The sequence below is a fragment of the Haplochromis burtoni genome, unplaced genomic scaffold, assembly GCF_018398535.1.
Source record: "Haplochromis burtoni strain Fernald_Lab_line unplaced genomic scaffold, NCSU_Asbu1 Contig_102, whole genome shotgun sequence".
Classification (NCBI taxonomy): Eukaryota; Metazoa; Chordata; class Actinopteri; order Cichliformes; family Cichlidae; genus Haplochromis; species Haplochromis burtoni.
Genome location: NW_024582463.1, coordinates 552,877 through 576,909, shown reverse-complemented (window position 1 = coordinate 576,909; position 24,033 = coordinate 552,877). Strand labels below are relative to the sequence as shown.

At 43.2% G+C, this 24,033-nt stretch overlaps 1 protein-coding gene and 1 long non-coding RNA gene across 10 annotated transcripts in view; one reads left to right on the top strand and one right to left on the bottom strand.

Moving 5' to 3' along the window:
- LOC102306412 (nuclear factor 1 B-type) overlaps nt 1–21,553 on the bottom strand; it is a 64,648-nt gene extending 43,095 nt beyond the window's left edge. For 2 of the 9 annotated variants that reach the window (XM_005927709.3, XM_005927707.3), the window contains exons 1-2: nt 19,557–20,121; nt 16,465–16,996 (exon numbers count right to left, since the gene is read on the bottom strand). In XM_005927709.3, the coding sequence (XP_005927771.1) occupies nt 16,465–16,996; nt 19,557–19,583 (559 nt within the window). In that variant the 5' untranslated portion in view covers nt 19,584–20,121. Of the gene's footprint in view, nt 1–16,464; nt 16,997–17,230; nt 19,505–19,556; nt 20,123–21,190 lie in introns of those variants that run through there. The other 7 variants (XM_042223120.1, XM_005927708.3, XM_042223121.1 and 4 more) reach the window with 7 other exon arrangements.
- On the top strand, nt 619–10,956 carry LOC121814906. The gene is made up of 3 exons (XR_006054645.1): nt 619–3,904; nt 4,512–7,058; nt 7,213–10,956. It is a non-coding gene; the product is annotated as an uncharacterized LOC121814906 (long non-coding RNA).
- Nucleotides 21,554–24,033: the final 2,480 nt, after the last annotated feature.

Genomic DNA, 24,033 nt, shown 5'->3' with positions numbered 1-24,033 from the left:
GAAAAAAAAAGTATGATGGTTTTAACTTCAATTTAACCAATGCCACTTAAAGCCAAGCTCTCAAAAGTCTAGCTCAGCACGCAGAACTGGCACTTGAGACATGAAAGGGCAGCTGCGACTTTTGGTTTACATTATATCTTAGTGGTTTCCACATTGTGGCCAGGGGATAAGCATCAGGAGAGGTTTATCTCTGTCACAGTGCTCTATGGAATATGTAAACACTACGTGTAATCAGTGCTGCAGTGAAATGGAGTGCAGGGGCTGTGTGGGAAAGTGAAGCACTTTAGGAATAAGTCGACATCTTTACTCGCTGAGCTCAAGCAAAGATAAGGCGCTGGAAGCAAAGCTGCAGAACCTCTAATGCTACTGTTGCAAAACACTCATTGCTGAAAACTGCTGCAAATGCTGAACACGTGCATTTTTCGATGAACAAAATCAGCAAGCCTTATGCAAGTAGCACTGTTAACTTAGTGTTAACTTTCACTTTGCTTAAGACCTGCGCTCTCATCTATCTTCATCTCATCCATCTCTTGGCTTTACTCTGTCAGCGTGTCTTTGTCCTCGTCATCCACCCAGCGAGGCGGCGGCGCTCCTCCTTTTTTTTTTTTTTTTTTTTTTCCTTGTGGAGCACGGGTACTTGTCCTAGACGAAGAGCCTCTCTCCCTTCTAGAGCCCAAGTTTTAATATGGTGTCCAATCAAAAGTGATTAAGCATCGCAGAGCACAAACAATGCTGGCCCTTAAATCTCTGTGAACCCTCATTCACTCGAGCGAATGAAAGAACACTCTGTCTGCGGCGGCAGATGACAGACGCGCGCTTGAAGATAAGTCTTCTGCGTGAGCCCTTATCCTGCGAACACCCGCCGTTTGAGCAAATAAAGAAATAAATAAATGCATTACAAAACGCCACACACAACAGAACTGGGTGCCACCTCTAAAAAGGCATCAGTGGGGGAGGAGAAGGCTGTTATTTTGTCCGTCAGTGTTACGTCCCCAACATGGTGCCTCGAGATGATACCTAAAACCAAATGGCACCGGACGAGGCCCAGTTGAGTAAGTGAACCATAACTCAGCTGATGGGAATTAAGTCAAGAATGGAGGACAAACATGCATGCAGATGCAAAGACAGCGCAGTGAATAAAAAGCCTGTTAATGTTCAAGCACAAACCCAACTGCGAGCAATAAATCACTAATAAAATCAACCAGCTGCCTCAAGCGCAGCGTCTTTCACATGAGAAATTTCAAAAAAGCAAATTTCCCACAAATCATCCTGTCTTGTACATAAATTACCAACAATTACAATGCATAATGTATGCGGTAGTAAAACAATACCCTGAACTAATGCATTAGATACGTGCGGTACACAGCAGCATGAACATTTAAGAAAAAGGGGGGACCGCTAACTAATGCTGAAAAGATATTGTTCTTTCTTTTTTTTTTTAAATGCCAAGCGCAAGAGCAGAATTACTTGGCAGCTGTTGTGCGATTTTTCATCATTAATATAAGAGCTGCTTGCAGAGTTGCTTAAATACTCTTTTTCAGCGCATGTAATGCAATCTTGTACTCGGTAAGCTTCCATTTCTAGCTGGAATGACTGCGGGAAAATACTGGAACCAGTCCTGCTAAACATGGCAACCCCACTTGCGCGTATATTCTGTTATATTTATTTTTTTCCCTATAAAAGTCTGCTATTGAACTGTTACAGCATCCAAAAGGCACTGTTAGCAGATCTCTATTAGCCCGTTTCAGGGATTCAATAACCATACACACATGTAGACGCATTAGCAAATTTGAAACAGAGAGAAGCAGACAAGCGTCATCACTGAGAAGTCATGAGAGGGAGGAGCTGGCACTATGACAACAAGACATTAGCCGTCTGCAGCCTGCTGCCGTCAACAAGTCAGCATGAGCACTACCATCTGACTGGGCTTTCCCAACACTGCCCCCATACACTCAGCCAAAACTAGCTCTTGCTGCTGCTGTTGCTGCTGCTGTTACTGGCTCCTGCTTTCAATTTCAAGAGTGGGCCAAGTAATGGCTTCAGCGTTTTGTGGTCTGCCGACACATATGGTCCGTGTAGCAGAACCAGTTCTGCCCCCCACCTCCTCCCCTGTAGATCGTTTTGGGATGTGCACGGAGATGTGGGCAGAAGGAGACTGACACAGCCCCAGGGGCTGGCCGCAGTTATGGGGGGAGACGTGTATGGGTCTTGTTATGACTGCCAAGAGAATTGGTCTCAGCGGGGCCACCGCTGCAATCAGTCCAATGCCACAACGTGCAGAACTAACCAAACAGTATTTGTTTAAGGTTTGGCCCTTTCTGAAAATAATGTGTAGGAGGTTCTTAAAAATGCCACCAGCTGCATCGTTCCCAAAGACACTTTATGCACGACCATATGAGGAATCGACCCCAACTTTGACCAAATGGAGAACTCATTAATAATTAGGTCAGCTTCCCATTTAGCCTAATGGCACATGAGAAATTGTATTTACATTAAAAACAAAACTTTTATGAGCCATCATAGGAAGGGCCACATTAACCTTTTCTTTATTGCTCCCATCAGCGCTAACGTCACCGCTGGCAGTTAGGCTATCGCTGCCGTGGACGCTATCTGGCTGCATGACCTAGATTAAAGGTTATTTGCCCAAGTCACAGAGGCTGCTCCTTTGGCTCGCCCTTGTTGGGTTTCCTTATCGGAGTTTGTCTGGACAAATCTTGGACACAAAGCACCCATTTTGTGCTCCTCTCTGGAGATCCTGTTACAGCGTTCCAGACACGACGCGGTCCGCCACCAGTGCCTCTGGGAGCACGGCGTTTGGTTGGGGCGGTGCGATTAGCTGCTTCCTCAACTTCAAGCATATGATACATGTGAACTCCTCTTACGTCCCTGAGCATGCTTTTGTGCAGCGACAGGGTAAAATGATCGGGGGGGGGTCAGATGATGTCATGCTGTGAGAATTCGGATAAAGTGACCCTCCCATCCTCATTACAAGACGATCCAAGGGTCCTCCAAGTAAATTCTGCCTTTAGCTACTTAAATACTTTTCCTTTGTAACTACTAAAATTCCCATTTGTTGCACAATAATGTCCTGTCATTAGATGTACTATGGAAATAATTGAGCATCTCCACCCAGCAGTATGCATTTACAGTCTGTGTGTGGATAGAGCTGCCTTGAGGATGATCCAGTGGCCTTATTCCTCCTGTGCTCTACAAGGACAAAGAACAACTAAGAGAGCAGGGTCGAGCGAAGCAGGGAGAACGAGGAAAACGAGAGAGAAAAAGAGTAGTGTTCGCTGACCTCATTCTGACAAGCCCGGGAAGAGTCTTTCCTTGGAACCGTTTCGCAATAGCACTGTTGTTTATACAGGTGGTGGGTGAGTCGAGCGAGATATGCAGAGAGCATGCATTTTGCAACACCTCATTATGAATACTAAACACAAGCAGCATGTCAATTCACACAGCGCACACACAAACAAGCACTTCACCCACACTCCAAAGAGTGGTTCACGTTTCATTTAAGTTGTGACATTTGCAGGGAATGCGTCACTTTGTGGGCAGTGGCCAAATCATTCCACTCTGTTTAAATTTCAAAGTCAAGTTCCTTCACACAACCCAAGAGCTGTCAAATGCTACTGTCCCCTCGTATTGGCTGCCGACTGCAAGCCTCTTGGAACGGATGCCTCCGGTTGCCTTGTGTGTTTGGCTTTTGGGCCGTCTTCGGCAACAACATCCACTTGGCCAGAGTTCAGCCCTGTGGAAGGCTACAACAGCCCAAAGGTGGCTGCCAGGACCATTGTTTATGCAACAGTATACTACTGCTAGGTTAAAGGGAAAAAGAGCAAAACAGTGGAGGGAAATGAAGGGCTCCTACCTGCAGAAATAAGCTTCTGTCTTTGTACACATGGTGAGACATTTTAAGAATATTATTATAACTCTTTCTTTTCTTTTCTGGAGCCAATATCTTAAGCAAGTTAATTCACAAATTGTACATATGTGAGAATAACCCTGTAAATTTATAAATACTATGCTTTAGATAACCAACTGTCTTTTCTAAAAGAGGAACACTCTCGAAATGACACAAAATGGAAAACCAGGACCTTAACTAAAAGCCATTTAAATTTAATGAAATCTTACCCAAACTAAATAGATTTTTGTGCTTTTATTTCTGTAACAGTTGAAGCCTGAAAACAAACCCATGCGTAAGTTAATGTAGCGCCTATCTTATTTTCCCCACTAATCAATGAGGTGAACCAAATCCATTATATCTTAGAAAGATGTGGAAAGAAAAAAAAGGAGAAAGGATCCACACAACAGCTGTTTGGTAAACATACCAAAGTAATTGTTCCAAATGCCTTATTTTAACACAGATTAAATACAATTAGAGGCTGTTTATCTAATCACAACAAGTCACTCTGCCAAAAGAAAAACCGCTGTCATTGTTCCTAGCAGTTCTGCTCCGAGGAATTAAGCTGGAAATAGGATAACTTTTTTTTTTTTTTTTTTAAACATAGCTTCTCTATGTACAGGAAGGAACGTTTACACACTTGCTGCGGTGAAAGAATATGGCTGGATCGTTGGCTGGCTAAGGCATGGGTCTTCTGAGGTGAATACGAGGAATTCAGGTCAGTGCAGCCGAGACGTTTAACCAGATCAAGCCGCTGCAGCCTGGGTGGAAATAGCACGGGAGGCCACGGAGGGGGAAACCAGTGCGTCACAGCTCCCGGCCTGAATCCAGGCTCACCCCCCACCCCACCTCCCCAATGCAAACAAGAGCCATAACTTCCCTAATGATCTGAGATCATGTACGCCTCACACACACTTCGCCAATAGGAAGCGCTTCCTCTCCACCTTTGACCTCACAGTGGGTGTGTCTGCCTTCGACTTGACATGTGCATCAGGAATGGTGCTAGAGTGATTTGATGAATAGTTAGTGGCAAGTTCATCTATGAGGTTTGAAAAAAGAAAAGCTTTAATCCGAGAAAATCTTTCTGCAACACCAGGAAAATCTTGAAAAATCGGATTTTAAGCCCTAACAAATCTCTTAATATCTTAAATGTTTGCTACATTTTGATAATCTGACACTGACTTGTTTTCATTTACAGTCTCTCCTCCCCCCCCACCCGTCACACACAATTGCTCTGTGATTCAGAAGTCCAACACCGCACTCACTCACACACACACACATTGTAAACAGTCTTTATTGAGACGTGAGTGCTTGTATAAACATAGACAAGCTCTATTGAGGGTCCGGGGCTGGGTTGAACAATAAGAGGGGGAAAGTTGCTGGACGTTCCTCACAGACGGTGTGTACAAAATCCAATTATCAGAGCCGTGGCATTAACATTCCAGCAGTCTGGCAGGTGACGGCTCCGTCTTTTCAGCTCCCCCCACCACCATCACACACACACACACACACACACACACACACACACACACACACACACACACACACACACACACACACACACACACACCGCCAGCATGGGATAGTCTCCCTAGGCAGCACCTCGACAATACACTTACACACATGCAGCCTTCTTCAGCTCCCCCTTTCTAAGAACCCCCAAGTATTGAGACATATATAGCAGGAAGAAGGCAAAGAGAGGGGAGGCAGTTGGGAGGAGTGTGGGGTCCACCAGCGACACTGATCTTTTCTTCAGGAGATCAGCGCAACCAGCCTAGCAGGCAGTATCAGTCAATGGGGCATTCTTCTCCTCTCTGTGTTTGGGTGAGAATATGTTGATCGTCGATAACGGCGCTTTGATCGCCATAATGGGGAAACCGCGTTTTGTTTTGAGCATTTGCCTAAAAACAGTGAATGCTTTGTCAGCCTTCGGGCGATGTTTGCGGCATACAAGACGCCGAACTCGACAAAGGTTGAAGGTAAAACAAAACTATTGCTGTTCTTGGCTACAGGGCGGCGTCTGAAGGATTAAAATAAAAGCCGGCACTTTAGGGCTTCTCAGCGAGGGAAGCAAAACACACACAAAAAATACAACTAAAGAACTAAAACTGAGACTTTAAAGTGCTTCTTCTTTGATTACACACACTAACTCCTGTAATTAGCCTCTGCACCTTCTTCCAGCATTAATCCGTCCGGTTTGACAAAGCTCTATCCACCGTGCATCGTTACCAGGTTTTCTTTTTTTTTTTGCTAAACATACTGTGCATACAGACCTTATCACTATAGGATATGGTGTACGTGATAGTGTGCATGTGATATGTAAAGCCTCTGCCTGGTGTCATGCTCTGTATCCTTGTCAGGTCCTATATATAAACATACATCTGGCCCCCATTCTGCTCTTTCCATCATGTCATCCTGCCTACATGGGAGCAGGCTGTGGGAGATACATACAGTTCAGTACAGGACAGGACAGTAGGGCTGGAAGAAATTATTGTTTTCATTTTTTTTGACAGATTCTTTTTTATTATATGTCAAAACGCCTGGTCTTAAGCTTCTCAGATCCAAAAGCAAATCTTTCTTTTATGGTTTTTGCCTGACTAGTAGATTAAGATTCAAGAAAATTCAACTTAAAGATGCATATACTAAGAAAAAAATACTCAGGCTGAAAGCTGGGAATAAGAAACGTTTGACATTTTTGGCTTCGTAAATGATGATTAATGAATCTAAATTAAGCTGAACTAACTTTTTCTTGATCAACTGATACAGTACATGTGCTGAAGCCAAACACCCTGCTGCTAAAAAGTTAGAAGTCTGTTCACTGAAATCATTTTATGCATTTATTCTGCATCAATAGCTAACTAGGATTTTATGGGCATTTTGACTTGATGTTGTATTCCTTCCTTTAAAACAGTTACCGTTTTTTTTTTAAAAAAAACGCCACCTTTAGCTTCTCTTTTCACAGCTTAAAGTAACTGAGAAGTCTACTTTGTCCCCCTATAAACCTCCTTTTGTTGCTCCTATTCTCCCCCCCCTCTTTGTGTGTCGCTGTCCTCCTTTGCGGTGAGATGTTAGTCAAGTGTCTTGTGGCTTTCTCCACCCTCACCAGAAGGCCTGCCCGCGGTTAATTATTCTTGGATGGCGGATGAAAAAAAAAGTGAGTTCTCTCTTTTTTTTTTTGTTCTTTTTTTCATTAGCTCAGCAGCAGTTTCCCATTCATAATAGTTGGCACTGGTTTCGCTCTGCCTGCCAGAGATCACACCCCAACCATTTTCATTTTCCTTCATCCATTTGTTTCATTCATGTCATAGATTTGGCAGGGGCCTGCATCGTTTTCCTGATGGCCGCCGACCCTTCAACACCCTCCTTTTGAGTCTCAAACTCCCGTTTGTGGCTTTGTTTTGGATAAGAGCGGAGAAAATGTGGAGAAAAAAATTTCATGCTGGTTCGTATCCAAGGGTTGTTGTCTTACTGTATTTCAGGACTGGAATTATTAATTGTAATGTAAAACTGAAAAAGGGATACTTTAGCAAAGCCATACGAAGCTTTGCTGACATGCCCTTGGATGAAAAGAAAGTCATAATAAAACTTTTCCTGGGAAACTGAATGAATATGGTTTATGTATGTGATTGTTGGTATAATTCCAAAGTTAAAAAGAACCATTAAGGACTGTGGGCTACCATTCCCTTGCCTTCACACAGTTTATCCCATAAATTTGCGCAAGCAGTGAGCACACCGAGTAATACGCTCTCCACCAGAACTTTAAGTCTATTACACAGTGCGTTCAACAATCTGAGGCCCGGAGAAACAGTATTTCATCATGCAACTACTGGAAATATGCCCACTGACAGGGAATCTGGATTGCACATACACACACATATTTTTTAAAAAACAACAACAAAAAAACTCTTCCCACCCACCTGTTCTTGAGACATTTTGCTAAATCTATCAACTTCATCTGCTTGCATGTATTTTATTCCATACCACACAGGCCCACAAGCAGAAAGCACACGCGTTTGCATGTGCACGAGTCCAAACATTCAAATGTAACGTACACGTCTTCTCTCTGGGGCTGCAACCCGATCCCAAAGCACTCCAATGTGACATTAAAAACCCAGACTCTTTACCGTTAGGAACCTGGATTCCCAACATGGAAACAAACAAGATGGCTGCCGTGTCTCCAACTGAAGGCGTTGTTCCTCGGCTCCCATCTGAATGGAGTTAAGAGGCTGGCTAGCAGGAGCGGATAGGAGAAGAGTCTCCTGGGGCAGTTGGCTCAGCAAGCGGGACCAGAGGATGGCTGCACCGTGGATTAGGGCCCCACAGTGGTCCATTGTTAATTGGGCGCCATGTGTGAAAGCTACAGAGAGATTAGTTTGTACAGCTGCTGCCATTTGTCATAACTGCCCTTAACAAGACACACATGGCAACGCAAGTTACAGCCAGAAGTTTTGCAGAAAAAAAGGGAGTAAAAAATGTCAGGCGAGCGTCTAACAGTTTGCAGAACAGGGCCCGCATAAGCAGATGAAGATGTTCCTGGGAAACACCGAGCAGACTCGGCGGGGATCCCATAAGAGATGATGAGCTTGAGCATTACTCATTTAGCCATCTGTAGGTCAACTAGAGTCATTATCATAACTGCTCAAAAGGACTATGCTAAACCAGCACAGATCCCAGACCACGGGTTGCAAACAATTCGGTGAAAATTATGAGGGAAGATCTGCGATTACATCACGGCCCTGTTGGGCAGAGCTCAAATTAGTCAGCGTCTGGGTTTTGTTCAACGAGCAAGAGTTGGATACAACACAGATAACAAGAGCCTGATGACCTCCTGTTAGCCAAATTTCCCTACTAATGTAGAATACAGCATTAGGTTTAGGAGACGGATGCTGGAGGAGAGGCTTTTTTTTTTAGGGGGCGAGCAGGAATGTGCAGTGTAATTGTGGGTTGGAGGTATGTGCACATGTTGGAGGCCTAATTACAATCTTGACTTGGTAAATCTGGAACAAGCTTTTAAAAAGGAATCCCACTTTCAGCTTTTTCTTTTTTATGCCTGACAGCTGCCGGAGTGGCGAGGAGTTGCTGCTCACCAAAACTAAACGCAGTCTTTTGTGGAGAAGTGCAGGTGAGTAACCACAAGACGGATTTGTTGCAGTTTCTACGTGCATAAGTGAGAACACAGGTCTCCATGTGTACATTTTTGGATTTGCATGTCAAATTTAGGGACGCTTCTCTGAAAGTCCCTGTGAGCTAAACAACCAGCTGGAGCTTTGTGCCAGCATAGAGAGCGGGACAATTCGAGAAGAACTCAAGCTGTTGGGATCCGGATCGTCACACAGACTTTTAGTGGACACCATGGTAACGAAGCCTCTTCTTCTTCAAGAAAAATAATGGACTTCATTAACTATCCTGTTAGTGCTCCTGCTGGCTTTAATCACGGGAGCACACACGGCACTGGACCAGCCCACTCCTAACACAAGTATTAGCACTTTGGGCTAACAATTTCATCACTACTACAACATCAAAATTCCCCTCATTTCATTTTGAAAAAGTTATAATTAATAGCTACATTTTGTGATTACAATTTGTAGTATGGTTTAAAATAGGAAGAGCTTATTTTCACTTCTGATTTAAGTTGCTGGGTTGTTGTGAATGCTGCATTTATGGCGGTGCAATTCTCCCATATTTATGCACATGCATCTACAGATAATATGAAGGAAATGTGCACTTTTCTGTTCTCCTTTTTAATCACTGAGTTTTTTTACTAATGCCTTGATGTAAAGAGAGAAGCAGAACTGCCTGTGACAGAGGAGAAAGTACCTCTGTGGAAAATGTGTAACATCTGCAGTTTGGTGATCCTGAGATATGGGATTTTCATGTCGTTACAAACAACGAGGAGTCCACATTTCCTCTCCTCCTGTCTACCCCGTGTATGGCTCACTTTAATCAAACACAGCCCTGCTGCTTCTTCGTGAAAACAAGTTGCTGTACATGCTAAAAATGTAAATGACTTCTTTTTCCCCTTTTTTGCTATATAACTTTTCTTACTGTAAGAGCCAGTAAAAATAATATATATGCACTCAGTGTTTATTGTTTATTGCGCTGCTGCTTAACAGTTGGTTTCTAAATTTGGGAGGTTTTTTTTTTTTGGGAAAAGTCAACCCAACATATGCGAGGGAGGAGTGCAGCTCCTTTTGCTTGCTTTGACAACTCAATGGGGTGCTGATGAATCCGTCCCAAGCAGGCCATTCCCAAGCCCCAGACACCATATCCCCTCTCTGACCCACTGCACTGACTTTAGAAAGAAATTCTCTGGGGATTCGCCCCCCACCCCAAACAACAACATGCCCACCCAAAAGTACATTTCGCACGGCGCTGTGATGGCGGGCCTCTCTTTTTCTGTTCCACTCAGGTCTTGTCGAGCCGTCACAGTGATGGGCCGTACTGTAACGCCAGACAAAGGAAGAGACAACCATCACTCTAGGCCACTGATCGGCCTTGTCTGGCCTGAAAAGACTTTGATGGGGCAAAGCAGAGTGGGGGGTGCTGCTCAGAGAAGTCAGTGTCTCCTGGGCAACCACTCCGATTGTCTGTCCCTGCCCAAAGTTCCCAATAACACCCCACCTACTACCCCTTCCTTTTTTTTTCTTCCCTTCATTGGTTGTTCACAAGCCTCCATCCTGGGTGAAGGGGACTGGCTTTTGCATAAAAGTCTCATTCTGATACTCGAGGGTGCTTTTCTCCTGACTGACTGGAAAAAATGCAAGGTCAAAGAACATCTTCACACAAATTCTCTAACTAAGACTTTTTGTCTTCCCTCTAAACCTTCTTATCCTTCTTTTCACTCCAGACTCTGCTGTCTTACATGACCAGTCTAGCAGGCAGATGGGACAACAGTAGGTTTTTCTAGCAGTTACGCTAGTACAACGGTGAAGAAGAGGGCGCAGCCACTGGATGGAGAAGCTCAGGCAGCAGGGAGGGCCCGCTTTGTAAGGCAGGACAGTGATAAGGTCTGGGATAAGGGTGAATGTACCCATTTGTCTTCATTTGGTAGGACTGGCAGACAGGATGGGGGGTGGGGAATCTATCCGGGTGAAGTGGGAGGTGCCGGTCCTCCAGTCAAGTGGCCTCGGGGGGATTTGAAATGCATTTGGGGTCCTCCCCAAAAAAGCCTGGGAAAGTGTGGGGAAGCTGAGATCTTAACCATAGACTAATGACACAAACTGCAGACCTTAACCAAGTGTAGCCACGAACGCAAAACTGAGTCTCCTGCTGAAATACACAAGAAAAGCCTTTTCAACACAATGCCTGAGCCTCACAATGCAGAAGAAAGGCCTCGTCCCGTTTTTTTGACAGATGCAACAGCGCAAACTGTGACACAAGCAAATTAAACACACTGTAGCGGAGCAAAGGAGGGAGTTGTAAATTTTGTTGAGAAAGAAAGCATCCACATTTCTCTGTGGCCTCTGCTCCGAGTTGCCTTGTTTCCATGGCGATTTATGTACACATGGCACACAAAAGAGGGCTAAGGAGGTAACACGGCCTGTTTAAGCCTTGAGGTATTTGCTCGAGCAAAGCCCCGCTGCTAATAACACAAGCTTCATACTGTGCCAGGCAACCTGGCTGCAATGCACCCAGGTTACTGTTTGAGAAAGAGCAGGAGAGGAAAGAAGGCAGAAGGAAGTCAGATGGAGATCACAAAACAACCAAAGATCTTGGAAAGGGGGTGAAGACATTAATACAGAAAGAAAATAAGCGAGAGAGCAAGAAAGCAAGTGAAAAAAAAAGAAAAGGAAAGAAAGAAAGAAAGAAAGGCTGCACTGCAAAACATAAATAGCTGCCGGGTTAAGAGAAAAAGGATCGGGAAGACATTTAGTGGGAAGCGGAAATCAATAAGGCAAGCGGTGAAGCTGGGAGGGAGTTCTAAGTGGATTAGATTGAGAGAATGTGTTCGATAGGTTATGGCTCTGAGAGAGAGGTAGCCAGACACCGCAGGCTCTATTGCATACTAATAAGGAAGCCAGCATGGAAGCTAAGCACAGGGTTGTGCAGTTCACTGTGAAGATTTTTTTCTATATATCTCTGGCATCAGTGGTTACGGTTTTTCCCAGGGTTTGGGGTTTAGCTTGTTCCTTAAAATTCATGTTCAAGATGAAACTCCATCTCGACTGCAATGAGAGCTATTCTCCAGACTTGTTCTAACATTATGGCACAAAATTTACAAGGAGTTGAGTAACTGTAGTTAAACTTGACAGCGGTGTCTTTAATGCGCTCCTCCTTACAACAAGTTTTGTTTCACGTTTCTGGCATAAACCCAGCCGCCATTTCTCTGGCCAAGCGCCTGGGCCTGGGACAGCTGTCATGGTCAGAGTCTCAGGCTTGAGGGAAAGCCAGGGACTGAGAAAAGAAAAGAGAACGGGAGAGAAAAGGAGTGAGAGTCACTTGGCCGGGCAGTGTGCCGCAGGGGTGATTCCTGATGGCAGAGGAGGATAAGGGGATACGAGGGGGGAGAGAGGCAGGGAGGGTTAGATGTTTTGCTTAGTCACAGACCTCCACTGTGACCCAGAAGGTCAGACCTCCGCACTGGCCGCCTGACCAAAGCCTCTGAGGCAGCCAGGCGGAAAACAAGATGCAAACAGCGATCCTGAGCAGTGTGGCGAGCAGGCAGTGGAGAGTCTTGAAGATACCGACCAGCCAGACTACCCAGTTTGAGGGATTGGTTCATTGGGTGGAGGGGTGTGTGCGGGAGACAATCACAAGGGCTTACTCCCCCTCACTTAGGCCAGTGAACCAAGGGACCACCGGCTATACCACAAGAAGTGGCAGAGGAGCGGAGACAAACAGTTGCCAAGAGACCACCGGTGATCCCATGACTGCTGTGGTTTGACCCCGATTGAAGAGTTCAACGACAGGGGCTTAAGAGAATCCGCCCTTCCCCAACAGCTCTGCTGACCACCTCCACCCCCACGGCAAAAAGTCTTCCTCCTCCACGTGCCCTGGGCCGGCACAGGCATGTTTTCACTGATCTGTTTTGCTCAATTAAACTTCAGAGGACACCCTGTCACATCTCTTTGTAAAGGTCGTGACCTTAGGGGCAGAGGTTAAGCCTGGCAATTGTAAAACAAGGTTTTGATTAACATGGCGGCTTGTATCCGGAGGTAATCCATCCATTTCTACAAACTATCATGGAAAAAAAAACATCACAGGGGGTGTGGGGGTGGGAGTAAAGGTAATGATGTTTTATGGCCACGTTAACTTTCAGCACACGACTAATGGGAAGGCTGCTTGACCTTGACTTCTTTCATCCCGATTTGGACTACCTCAGCAATCCTCGACTCTCACGGTTTCTAAGGAAATCCACTGCCAACTTTCTAAATGCTCGGAAATCTTTTTAGGAATTAGTCACTGAAGATCATGTAAGATCTTAATAATCTTAATAAAAAAAAGCCTTTTTACAATGTTATTCTCTAATTTCTCCTTTTTTCCATACATGGCCAGAAAGAACAAGTGAACACAATAAGTATATCTCTGCAGTTGCGTGAACAAACAGGGATGAGCAGCCTAACAAAAACCACATACAAACGAGGCCTAGAGACTCCCAGCATGTCCCGACACGATGATTATCTACATGCCCCGTTGCAACTATTCCATCACGCTGTCAAACTGGATATGCAAAATATGAATCTAGGAGGTGAGAGTTGATGATTTAAAAAAACCAACAAAAACAAATAAGAATTCCCCTTCTTGTTTTATTGGAAAATGATAAAATGGTGCAGTGGATTACCACGGCAGTATGTGTGTGTGAGTGTGAGAAGCCCGGGCCCTGCATTGAACGCGGCCTGCCAGTTGGCACAATGGATGCCACAACCCCCACTCCCAGCCCCCAGCCTACTTCCCAGCGGGCATTCATCTGGGCATGCACATGGGTGCTACAGCTCTGCCTGGCTAAACGCGTCTGTGCCCCAGAACAAGGGAGCTGAGTGCCCTCTCAAAATTCACCCGGTACACTCGCTGCCAACCCGCCGACCTTTCTCAGGCAGCAGCCCACCAGAGTCAAAAACAAACACTCTATGAACCCCATTTTTTTTCTCACGAAAAGTAACAACAAAATAAAGATTTTCCAGAATAAATAACAGCAGCGAAATAACGGATTAGAAAACACGGCAGAAGCAGAACTACATTAAAAATCACAGTCCGAACTCGCTCTTTCCCCCCCCCCCCACAAAGTTCGCACAATAACCAGATTCTGTTGCAGCCCGAGCCGTTTGCTACTTTCTTTGTGTTTGATTGTATGTTTGTTTGTTTCGTGCAGTTGCAGCAGAACAAAGGCAGCGGCTTCCATTCTGCCACTGTCAAAAAACTTTCCCAACGTGCCCACTGCATTGCGGATGCCAACCAACGAATCAAAGGCACGCTGCAAGCAGACAAAGAGAGTTTGATGCCAACCTCCAAACCTCTAACAACCATTACTGGTGATTTTGCCTGCCTCCCTGGCACCGTGTAAAACAAAATGGCGCCGTACCGCACGCTACCACAACATGGCTGCATTGTCTGGGTTTGTGGACCGCTCGGTAACTTAAAGAAAAGAAGGCGACGCTTTAGTTTGCAAAAACTGGAGAAGGAAAAGAAAAAGATGGCCATCTGAGTGATCCCCGCTATTCGGCGTTTGCCAAGCATTTCACTCAATGGGAATTTTGAGGATGGCGGCAAATGATCGTTCCCATATAGAAAAACATGACATTATTTTAACCTTTTATTATAAACTGAAACGAATCTTCAATATGATCGTCCTCTCTACTCAGATACAGTTTACTAAAACAGCGGCTGTTTTATAAAGTCAGTTTTGTGAAAAAACAGCACTAAATGCCGTTTCTCGAGTTGGTACTGAGCAGTTCAAAATGCAGCAGATGTAAACCAGGGAAGCGGTGGCATCCTACAAAAGACACAAAAGAGGGTCTGATGCCAACCCCGGTGCCAATGGCAACCATTATTGTCTCTGTGCTGTGCCTTCTGCTTTCCCTGGCACTTATCAAACACAAAATGGCGCTCAGGGTTTGATGATAATGAGCTAGCTATACCACTACCCTCCAATGGGAGCACAGTGTAGTGGCGGCTATTCGGTGTGGTTGCAGTAGATTTAAGGGCAGCACATGAGAGGTTTAAAAGTGTGGGATGTATATGACTGAAATGTGTTTACTCGCAGTCAGAGGAGACCTGAATTTCATTTTCAAAGGCTTTTTAAAGGTGTTATCTGATTCGAGATCCGAGTAAGAAAAAACACAACATCATTCACAGTATCCTGTGAAAAGTGTTTTCTGTAGAACTCATTGAACCTGGAAGAGATCACATCTGAATGCGGCGTTGCTCTGATCATGCTCTGAGTGAAAATCTCCCAGTTTACAGTCTGCATGACTGACTATGTAAACCAGTTTCTGGTGATGTACACTAGAAACACCGTTTCTATTCTGGACTTTCAGAAATGCCTTTATTTTATTTTTGCGGCCGTGTTTACTATTTTTTATTAAAGGAAAAAAAAGAAAGAAATCCTAGCAAATTAATTCTGGAAAGAAAAAGAAATAAATTAAAACATCAATTTAAAATATATGCATGACAAAACTATAACTACTACCCTCTTATAAAGTACACTTCCTAAACTGTGCAAAATGTGTCCTCTAAACCTTTCATGTAAAAGAATCCAGTTTTTTTAGGGATCGGGAAAAAACATAAAATCACATGACACACAAAGAAGAAAACAGAAAAAACAGAAACTTTAAATTTTATAACAACTGAAAGTGTTTTTATGTCTGTAATGTGACTTACTATTAGAAATCTCTTCATTGATCACACATATTACCATTTTAATTGGTGGAAAATCAACAGTGTTTGCAGACAAACCAGTTTGAAATTTTTATCGTGGAATGAAAACTAAAAAGGGACAAATGCCATGATTATTTTTAAAATATTGAGATTAAGAAGTGAAAGATTTTTTTTTAAATCTTAGGTTACATTAAATGTTATTTATTTATTTATAAATGAATTAATAAAATATAACACTGCTCCATATATTCAGCATTTGGACATTTAAGACTGAAACTTTCCACAAATGCCACCACTTGATTTCCAAACAAATGGATCAGTTATGCAGTGTGTGTGCAGTTGTGCAATCCTGTGTGTGTGTGTGTGTGTGTGTGGTTGTGTGTGTACAAGGTAACTGAATAATTACAGGAGAATTACAGGGATATAAGCTGCTGCTGGATTTCAGCAAAGCAAACACAGTTAACACATGGTCTTATCTAATTTTGATGACATTGTTTTTGTAATGAGGCTTGCTTAGAAAAATAAAAATGTTTGTGGTATAAATGTATGCACAGTACTGACCGTCACAGTCGTACATTTGCTCCTCTGGCAGATTTAGAATTGCCAGAAAATAACTCGTGCGACTCTTGACCTTGCTAAATCATCACTCACACTCTCTCACACACACACACACACACACACACACGCACAACATTAACTGTCTCTCTCTCACACACACAGAGAATCAGTATGAACTTGAAACCTACCTTGGTCCTGGACATAGTATGCTAGAAACAAGTCCAGCTCCTTGACTGATACTGTTATGTGGTGTGGCTGGACACAAAGTGCTGGGTTGGTGCAATGTGGAGACTTGACGAGGCGCTCGCCATCTGTACTTTCCAGAGGGATGCCTTTGAAGAGGATGACCATCACCAGGTCCAGACGCCATACTTTGTCGGCCTGCCGCAAACAGTCGATTCGTCGTATCTTGCCCTTTTGGTCCGGGTTGGATAGCACGCAGCAAGGGGGCTTCTTGCCCGTCACGCTGAGGACAAAGTCCTCCCGGTACTCCTGCCGAATGTCCTTACGCAGCTTGGCTAGCAGCCTGGATGCCCATTTCTGCTTAACCTCGGGCTTCTCGCTCAGAAGCTCATCCTTCACCGCGCGCTCCTCGTCCTTGGACATCCGCTTCTCGTGCTTCTTGAAGTACTTGCGTTTTCTGGCCTGGAGGTTGAACCACGTGTAGGCGATGGCGCGGACGTGAGGAAGAAGTGCCTCGATGAAGGGATGAAACTCATCCTGGAGCATCCGAGGGGCACAGTGTGGAGAAAGAGACAGAAAGAGAAGGAGAGAAACGGAATCAGAAACTCATGTCATCAAACATGAAGAAATATGTGTTTACCCAGCTACTAATTTAAAGCAGAAGGGAAGTCAGACCACAATTTTAAAATCCCTCATAATCAGTCACATAATGTCACTGGCAGTTTCTTCAAGCTAAGAATGATCTCTTTATATTAGGAACTCTAGCTTTACCATCCTAGATATGCTGCAGGTGTGACAAGTAAATTCCACCGTTTATATCAACTCGAAGCCCGGTGACTGAATGCACTTGCAGCTCTGCTCGCATTTCACGAGCATGCTCTGAGTGGGACTCCTGTAACACTGCTGCTGCTGCTGCTGCAGGGAGCATGCGCCCCACACAGTTGCATTTCTCTTATCAAACTATCCACATACCATAATCTGGAAGTGGGATGCAACCATTAAAAAAATAAAAAATAAAAAAAAGGAAGGCAGAGAGATACTCATTCTTCAGACACGATGCACGCGGCCTCATGTATACATGCTAGCTTAATGTACAAAACTGAATAAAACACAGGCAGGCGAGAGAGGCGGCACATCAAATGAAGCAATAGTGTGAAAGGTATTTGCAAAGGTTGATCGAGTACTCAAAGGATTTCATGCCAAATCGTTTCAAGCATTGAGGTTAACACATGGATTGGCACCTGCCCAGCTTCATTCCTAAAAGTTGAGGTTAGGCAGCCCGGCCTACTGTTAAAATGTTTCATCTCACTTTTATTTAGCTATTCATTTTTGTTTAACTCATTTCGTATTACAGTCATATTACACTACTTTGTGTTGCATTACAAAATTGTTACCTTTGAATAAAACACATCATTATGGATTTTTTTGCCACTCAATTTTTCCCCCCTTCAAAAATACAAAACAAAACAGACACTAATTCCTACAACAACTCAGCAACTAAATGGCTAATATTAATACTGCTTCACTGATTCAACAATAAATTATATTTGTTTCATTTCTTAATTCTTGTTCTCTGGGAATCTCTAGGAATCAGCAGAAAGGACTGCAGCTGAGGGGTGGAAACATTAAATTATTTTTGTTTGAGGTCATTAAAATGCCAGATTTAATAACTATACACAGGCGTTTTTAGGGTGGGAAGACTTTTGACGAGTTATTGTTCTTTTTGTAGGCAGTCAGGCAACAAGCCGGCTATAGCAAACCACAGAAATCCCCTCTCTATCTGTGGCTGCTGCTGGTGCTCCTCTAAAAAGCCACATTTCTGGTCTCAGGCTCCATCGCTGATAAAACTCTGCTCCAGTACACTAATGTCAAATTATGATCATTTATTACACTGAAAGAGGTAACTCTGTGTATGTTGCAGATTCCATTAACAGCTTGTAAATGTATTATATTCACTGTGAATAGTATAGCTCCTCATTGTCTTTCAGAGAGGTTAAAAATCCATTCAAAACTTCTTTTAATGTCATCTCCTCACTATAAAGCTGCCAATTAAAATGACAAAAGCAAGTGTAAATGCTAGTAAATGTGTTCGCTCGCAACTGTTTCTCAAATCCTTTTTTCACTCCTGCTCAAAATCACTTTAAATATTCTGTTAATTTTTTTTTCTAGCCAGGTTAAAGCCAAATGCTGTAAAGATAAATGACTTGGCCAGGGCCTGTGCAGTGCACTTCAGCTGGGGCCATAAAAGCACAATCCTCTTAAGTACAAGCTAAACCACATCTCAGTCAATCACTTACTTATGCCAAGTAAAATATAAACAGTAAAACTGAGTCAGCCAAAACAGTCAGCTACTCTGTCCAACCGCTGAATCAACTTTATCACGCGTTTGATCTTTCTACAGTGCAAGTGGCTTTATCTTCTTCCAACTTCACTTCCCTAAAGTATGGGGGCTTTATTCTAAATAAAAAATATACGCCTGGAAAATATATATACATAAATATATAAATATATATGTATAGCCACAGCTCAAGCAGGGCCGGGAGGTGCGCGCCTGTGTGTGTGTGAGAGAGACAGAGAGAGAGAGACAGAGAGAGGTTATTGGAGGACGCAAATAAGCTAATTAAACCAGAGAAAAATACCTGCACCACTTACACAGGATTAGCAAGAATCGAGTCTTTTGGTTCTATCTTAAAACTCATCTTTACGCAAAAGTTTGTAAAGAGCGAAGAACGTGTGAAGATTTGCACTTCAAGCGCCAACAGGACACAGCCGATCTTTCGTTAGGACTTTCGTAGAAAAGACATTTTAAAATATATGTGTCACGACTTTATCACAAAAACATATAATCTCAGTCGAGAAGTTTTTGCCTCGCTTTAATTCCATATCTTTTATTTATTTATTTTACTTACAAGGGAAAGTCTGTATTATTTATAAGAATTATGAAAGTAATTCACAGCGCAGACACTCAACTTTCTATTCCCGGGCTAAAAAACAAAACAAAAACAAAAACAAACAAAAAAAAACCGTGTGACAATTTTTATACAAATTAAAAATCACAGCGATAAGATGCATAACTTAAAAAAAAAGACACAATTACCTGAGTTAGACAAATCGGGGAATACATGACGAGACGGCTACACAGAAAGTGACTGTACTTGGAGCGATTCCTCAGATCACTTTATCGCGCCATTCCTGGATCCGCTGTGCGCTATGCGAGACTCTGTGGATCCGCGTAAAAACCAAAAGTAATTATCCAATAACATCCATGAATTTCTGCAAATCCAGAGATTGTCTTCACCGCAGAGAAAGACAGATTTTCTGCAGGCGATTTTTTATTCTCTGTTTTTAAGTTGACATGCACGGACTGTACTCGTAGAGCCGGTGTGCGAAACGAGGCTGCCGCTGCTGTACTCCTGAACTGCACGGGGCTCTGCGCGCGTCTCTGTGCGGCGTTATCTCATAAAAGCATTACGGGGAGCTTCAGAGGGCGCCGAGTGTGGGATGTTCACCCCTGCTTTAACCAAACTTGATATGAAATCGACCGGTGCGCCCTCGGTCCTGCGCGATTCCAGCAAATCAGACCCAACTTTTTTCACCCACGTAATTGCACAGTCACACTCCTCCCCCTCCTCCCCCTTCCAAACACACACCATATCCAACCCCTCCAAGCACCTTCTTCTCCTTCTCGGCTTTATATGAACACACCGCATAAAATTCATTCCCCCCCCCCCCCCCACACACACACACACACACACACACATACACATAAACGCACACCTCCCTCCTTCCTTCCTTCTGCAGAATTACTTTATGACCTTCTGGGACTTTGGACCGCAGCCTCGGTCACATACACGAACGTAAACAAACGGGGGAAAAAACGTCCCGCTGCCACCCTTTTTTAACCACCGAGCTCCGTGTCAACAAGACACACGCACTCTACGTTTCCAGTTCAGATAATTCAACGCAGTGTTGGTGGCTCACAGTGATAACAAACCTTTTAGCTTGTCAGTTACACACCAAGCAGCAGTACTTTATTAGCCTGTTAACGTCTGCTGGAGAACTTCTTAAAATATGATTTCTTTAGGGGGGACAGAAATAAAGGGAGGTACATTTTATTAAACTTTTTTTTAAAAAAAAAACCTATTTCCAACACAATTAGCCTGCATTGTTCTAGAAACAATAGGTAAAAGGGACACCTAGCTTAAACTTTAGCACCCGTTAAAATGAGTTTATAGGTATTAAATGTTTTAATTTATTAAATTATGTTGTGCTCTCAGAAACCCTCTCCTCAAAATAAAACTCCCTGACTTAAAAGCGTTGATAACGCCGTTAGGAAGTGCTCATTTAGGGCGAAGCTTGGTGGGTAGGTGTACAGTAACATTATAGTAGTAGAGCTAAAAGGAGTCAAAGTTAAACATTGTTACGGTGCCGCTACAGTGCGCGCGCACGTGTGTGCCCTACAGAGCTGTTAACAGTCTACACGGAGCTCATTTGCCAGATTAAGGGGGACTGGGATGTTAACATAGGCTGCGGGACAGTCTGTGCCAAGTTTACAACAATTTTGGCCCGACCGTGCCTGTGTTGTGGTCCCTGCAAAGTCAACCCACCTCTCCACATTTCTCCTCTCCCCCCCAACAGCCGCGAGGACGGGACAGTATATATTTTTTAAAGAAAGGTACACAAGGATTGCTACACAACATTTGAAAGTAGTAATGATCCACGTTCACGTACCATTGCACTGTACTGCATGGATTAATGGGGAATCCTGGAGCCTGGTTGAAACACACAAGCCGGTAGCTTCACATTTCTCACGCTCAACTTTGTGCTTTGAAGGGTTTTCTCTCTTGTAGTGCTCGCAAGAAAAAAAGTCAACACCGGAAGACAATTCTTGGCAGATATCGGTGAGAAGAAGTTAGGAGCACCTCGCGTTTTTTTCTCTTTTTTTCTTGTCTTCCTTCCTCTTAAAGTCTTACTTTTTTGGATCGTTTTTTAGGGTTGTCCAGTGAACTTGAACGTGATCCAGAAGAGGCTGAGTTTTCGGCACTGGGTTGGTCTCCGCCTTCACTTTCACTGCCTGGCTGGCTGCCGCCCCTCCGGCTCTCAGCACTAACCGTCAAACCGCACGTAGGCTAAACAGTGCCATTTCCGATACGACCTTTCAAAATAAAACAATTTACGCTTAAAACTATTAATTGAACAAAAATTGACATAAAATATTTACCCAAAGTAGCATTGTAATAATATATAAAATACCTTGAGACCTATTATTAATTTCTTCTATGTTTGCGTATTTTAGGGGGCCGCTATTGCTCTTCACGAAATCAAGAATTTATCAAAAATATAAGGTCTTCCTGAAAAAAAAGTACTTCAAATAGGTGGCAGCATATTTTTTAAAGCATTGTCCTACTGTGAATTATATCACAGGTTTTCTTAATATTTTTGTATGAAATATCAAATTCAGATCAACTCCGGCTCGTATGCTGGCGTGATACATCTTATTTTGAAATTGAAACATTACAATTTCCGGTACGAGCAACCCGTTTGTCTGCAGCTTGTCAGAGCGCAGTTTTGTAATAGCCTTTACATTCTTGCCTCTCATTGGCCAGCAGCCGTGGCCCCGGGACTCTGTACCCTGGGCCCCTCACTTCCGCTCCTCTGACGTGCATGTTTGGGGTTGACAGAGCGGCTGCTGGACGGCAGGGCTGAATAGCGATAGTTACTGAGTGATGATGAAAGCAGTGCATCGCAGCAGTTATTGCCCTAAATGCAGTCTCCTGTGGTAATGAAAATTAGATTCATATTTTCAATATTTGCAGTTAGAGGAGGTGGCAGTAGTGCTATTATCAGTGTAAAATGACAGTAAACTATAGTTGGAAAACGTTTTCACATATTAAGATGTGCCCACGAGGGCTGGCCGAATAGTGGAGGAGGCACACATGGAGGAAGCAATAGTCATTACAAGGTGTGTGGGTTATTAGTGCTCATCGGACAAAGGGAGACAGATCAGGCTTGTTTCGAGTGACCTTGAAAAACGAACAACCTCTAGAAAATAAAGCTCTTCCTACAAGATCAAATCGTGTTCATGAGACATGTAGTTAATATTCATTAAGAAAATATATGAACACATTTTAATTATTAATATTATCCAATTGTTCCCACAGAGAAACACTAACAGCACATGTTGTTCGGTGTGTTTAAAAGACTGCACATCTTCCCTATATCGAAAGACTAAATTCGTGAATAATCATTCAGTGGATGCCCATTACTGTACACAGAGCATCCAATCCACAACAATAGCAGAAAATGTGATCGTGAATTGAATGGAAAGTCTCACAATAGATTTTTAGTGCCTCTGTCATCACTGCTGTGGTGACATTAACACACTGCTTATAACATCCAAAAATGTCACCGCAGTCACGTGTATCCAGCGCTTGTTTGTATTGTTAAGACTAAGAGGACTCAGCTGTAGTAAAAGTGACTGATCGATAACCATTTGAAAGATAAATCAGGTCTGATAATGTTAGTGTGTCAGTTCGCATTGTGCTATTTTCTCCTTGGAGGTTGAATAGATTTAGTCCCTCTGACTATTAGCCTTTGGATTTAAAAGCCCTCCTTCAGATCATTATTGAACGGAAATTTTAAATAAAAGTAAATAAATAATTTGTGACACGTTCAGTTCACATTTCTTAGAATGTTTTAGTCTTTGTTCATTTTACTTCTTATTTGCTGTTAATGTTACCATAAAAGGCTGAATCATTATCTCATAATGACTCCATTCTCTCTCTGCCTCCATTAATCCGACCCTGTATCGTGCGATCCACCGGCGCACATGGCAGGAGCCCTCACAGATTCAGCACTCTCAACATGGAGCTACCGCCCCCATGTGGCCGCAAGCAAAACTGCAAGCTGGGGGAATAAATTCTGTGGTCGTTATAGTGTGGCACAACCAACACCAAGTGGGTTGTCACAAGCATGCACAGCACCCACAAGTATTTTCTTTGACTTACTAAAAGTCTGAATTTCTCATCGAAAATACAAATTTACTGTCGCTCTGCTCTGACTTGTCACAGTAGAAAAAGTGCAGATGTAACCATTAATTATTAACAGCGGTTCTATGAACATGTCAGTCGTTTGCAATCCAGCCATCTTTCATTTTATTACTCATAGAACATAGACCTTTGAAAAACAAACTCTAAACATGCTTTTTTAGTACAACAGTGTTATCATGGACCTACCATTGGGTCTACCATTACGCTCCAGCAGTGACCTTTTGGTTTTAAACTCTAGCAGGTTCCACAGTTAAGGAAACAAGAACACAAAACACAATTTTTGAAATGTACATAATCTGATTTGAGTTGTTTTAATTAAGCTGCAGTGTGAATAAAGGGCTATAATCAGGGGAATGTGTGGTTGTACTTAATTACTTTACTTTATATGGAATTTTATCCCTTTTCCCTACATACTGAGACGATGCACCACATTTTTACTGGCTTTAGCTTACAAAGCTCAACATGTAAGTCTCTCAAGACTTGTGGCTAAAAAAAGAAATTTAACAAAAAAGGAGAAAGATGGCA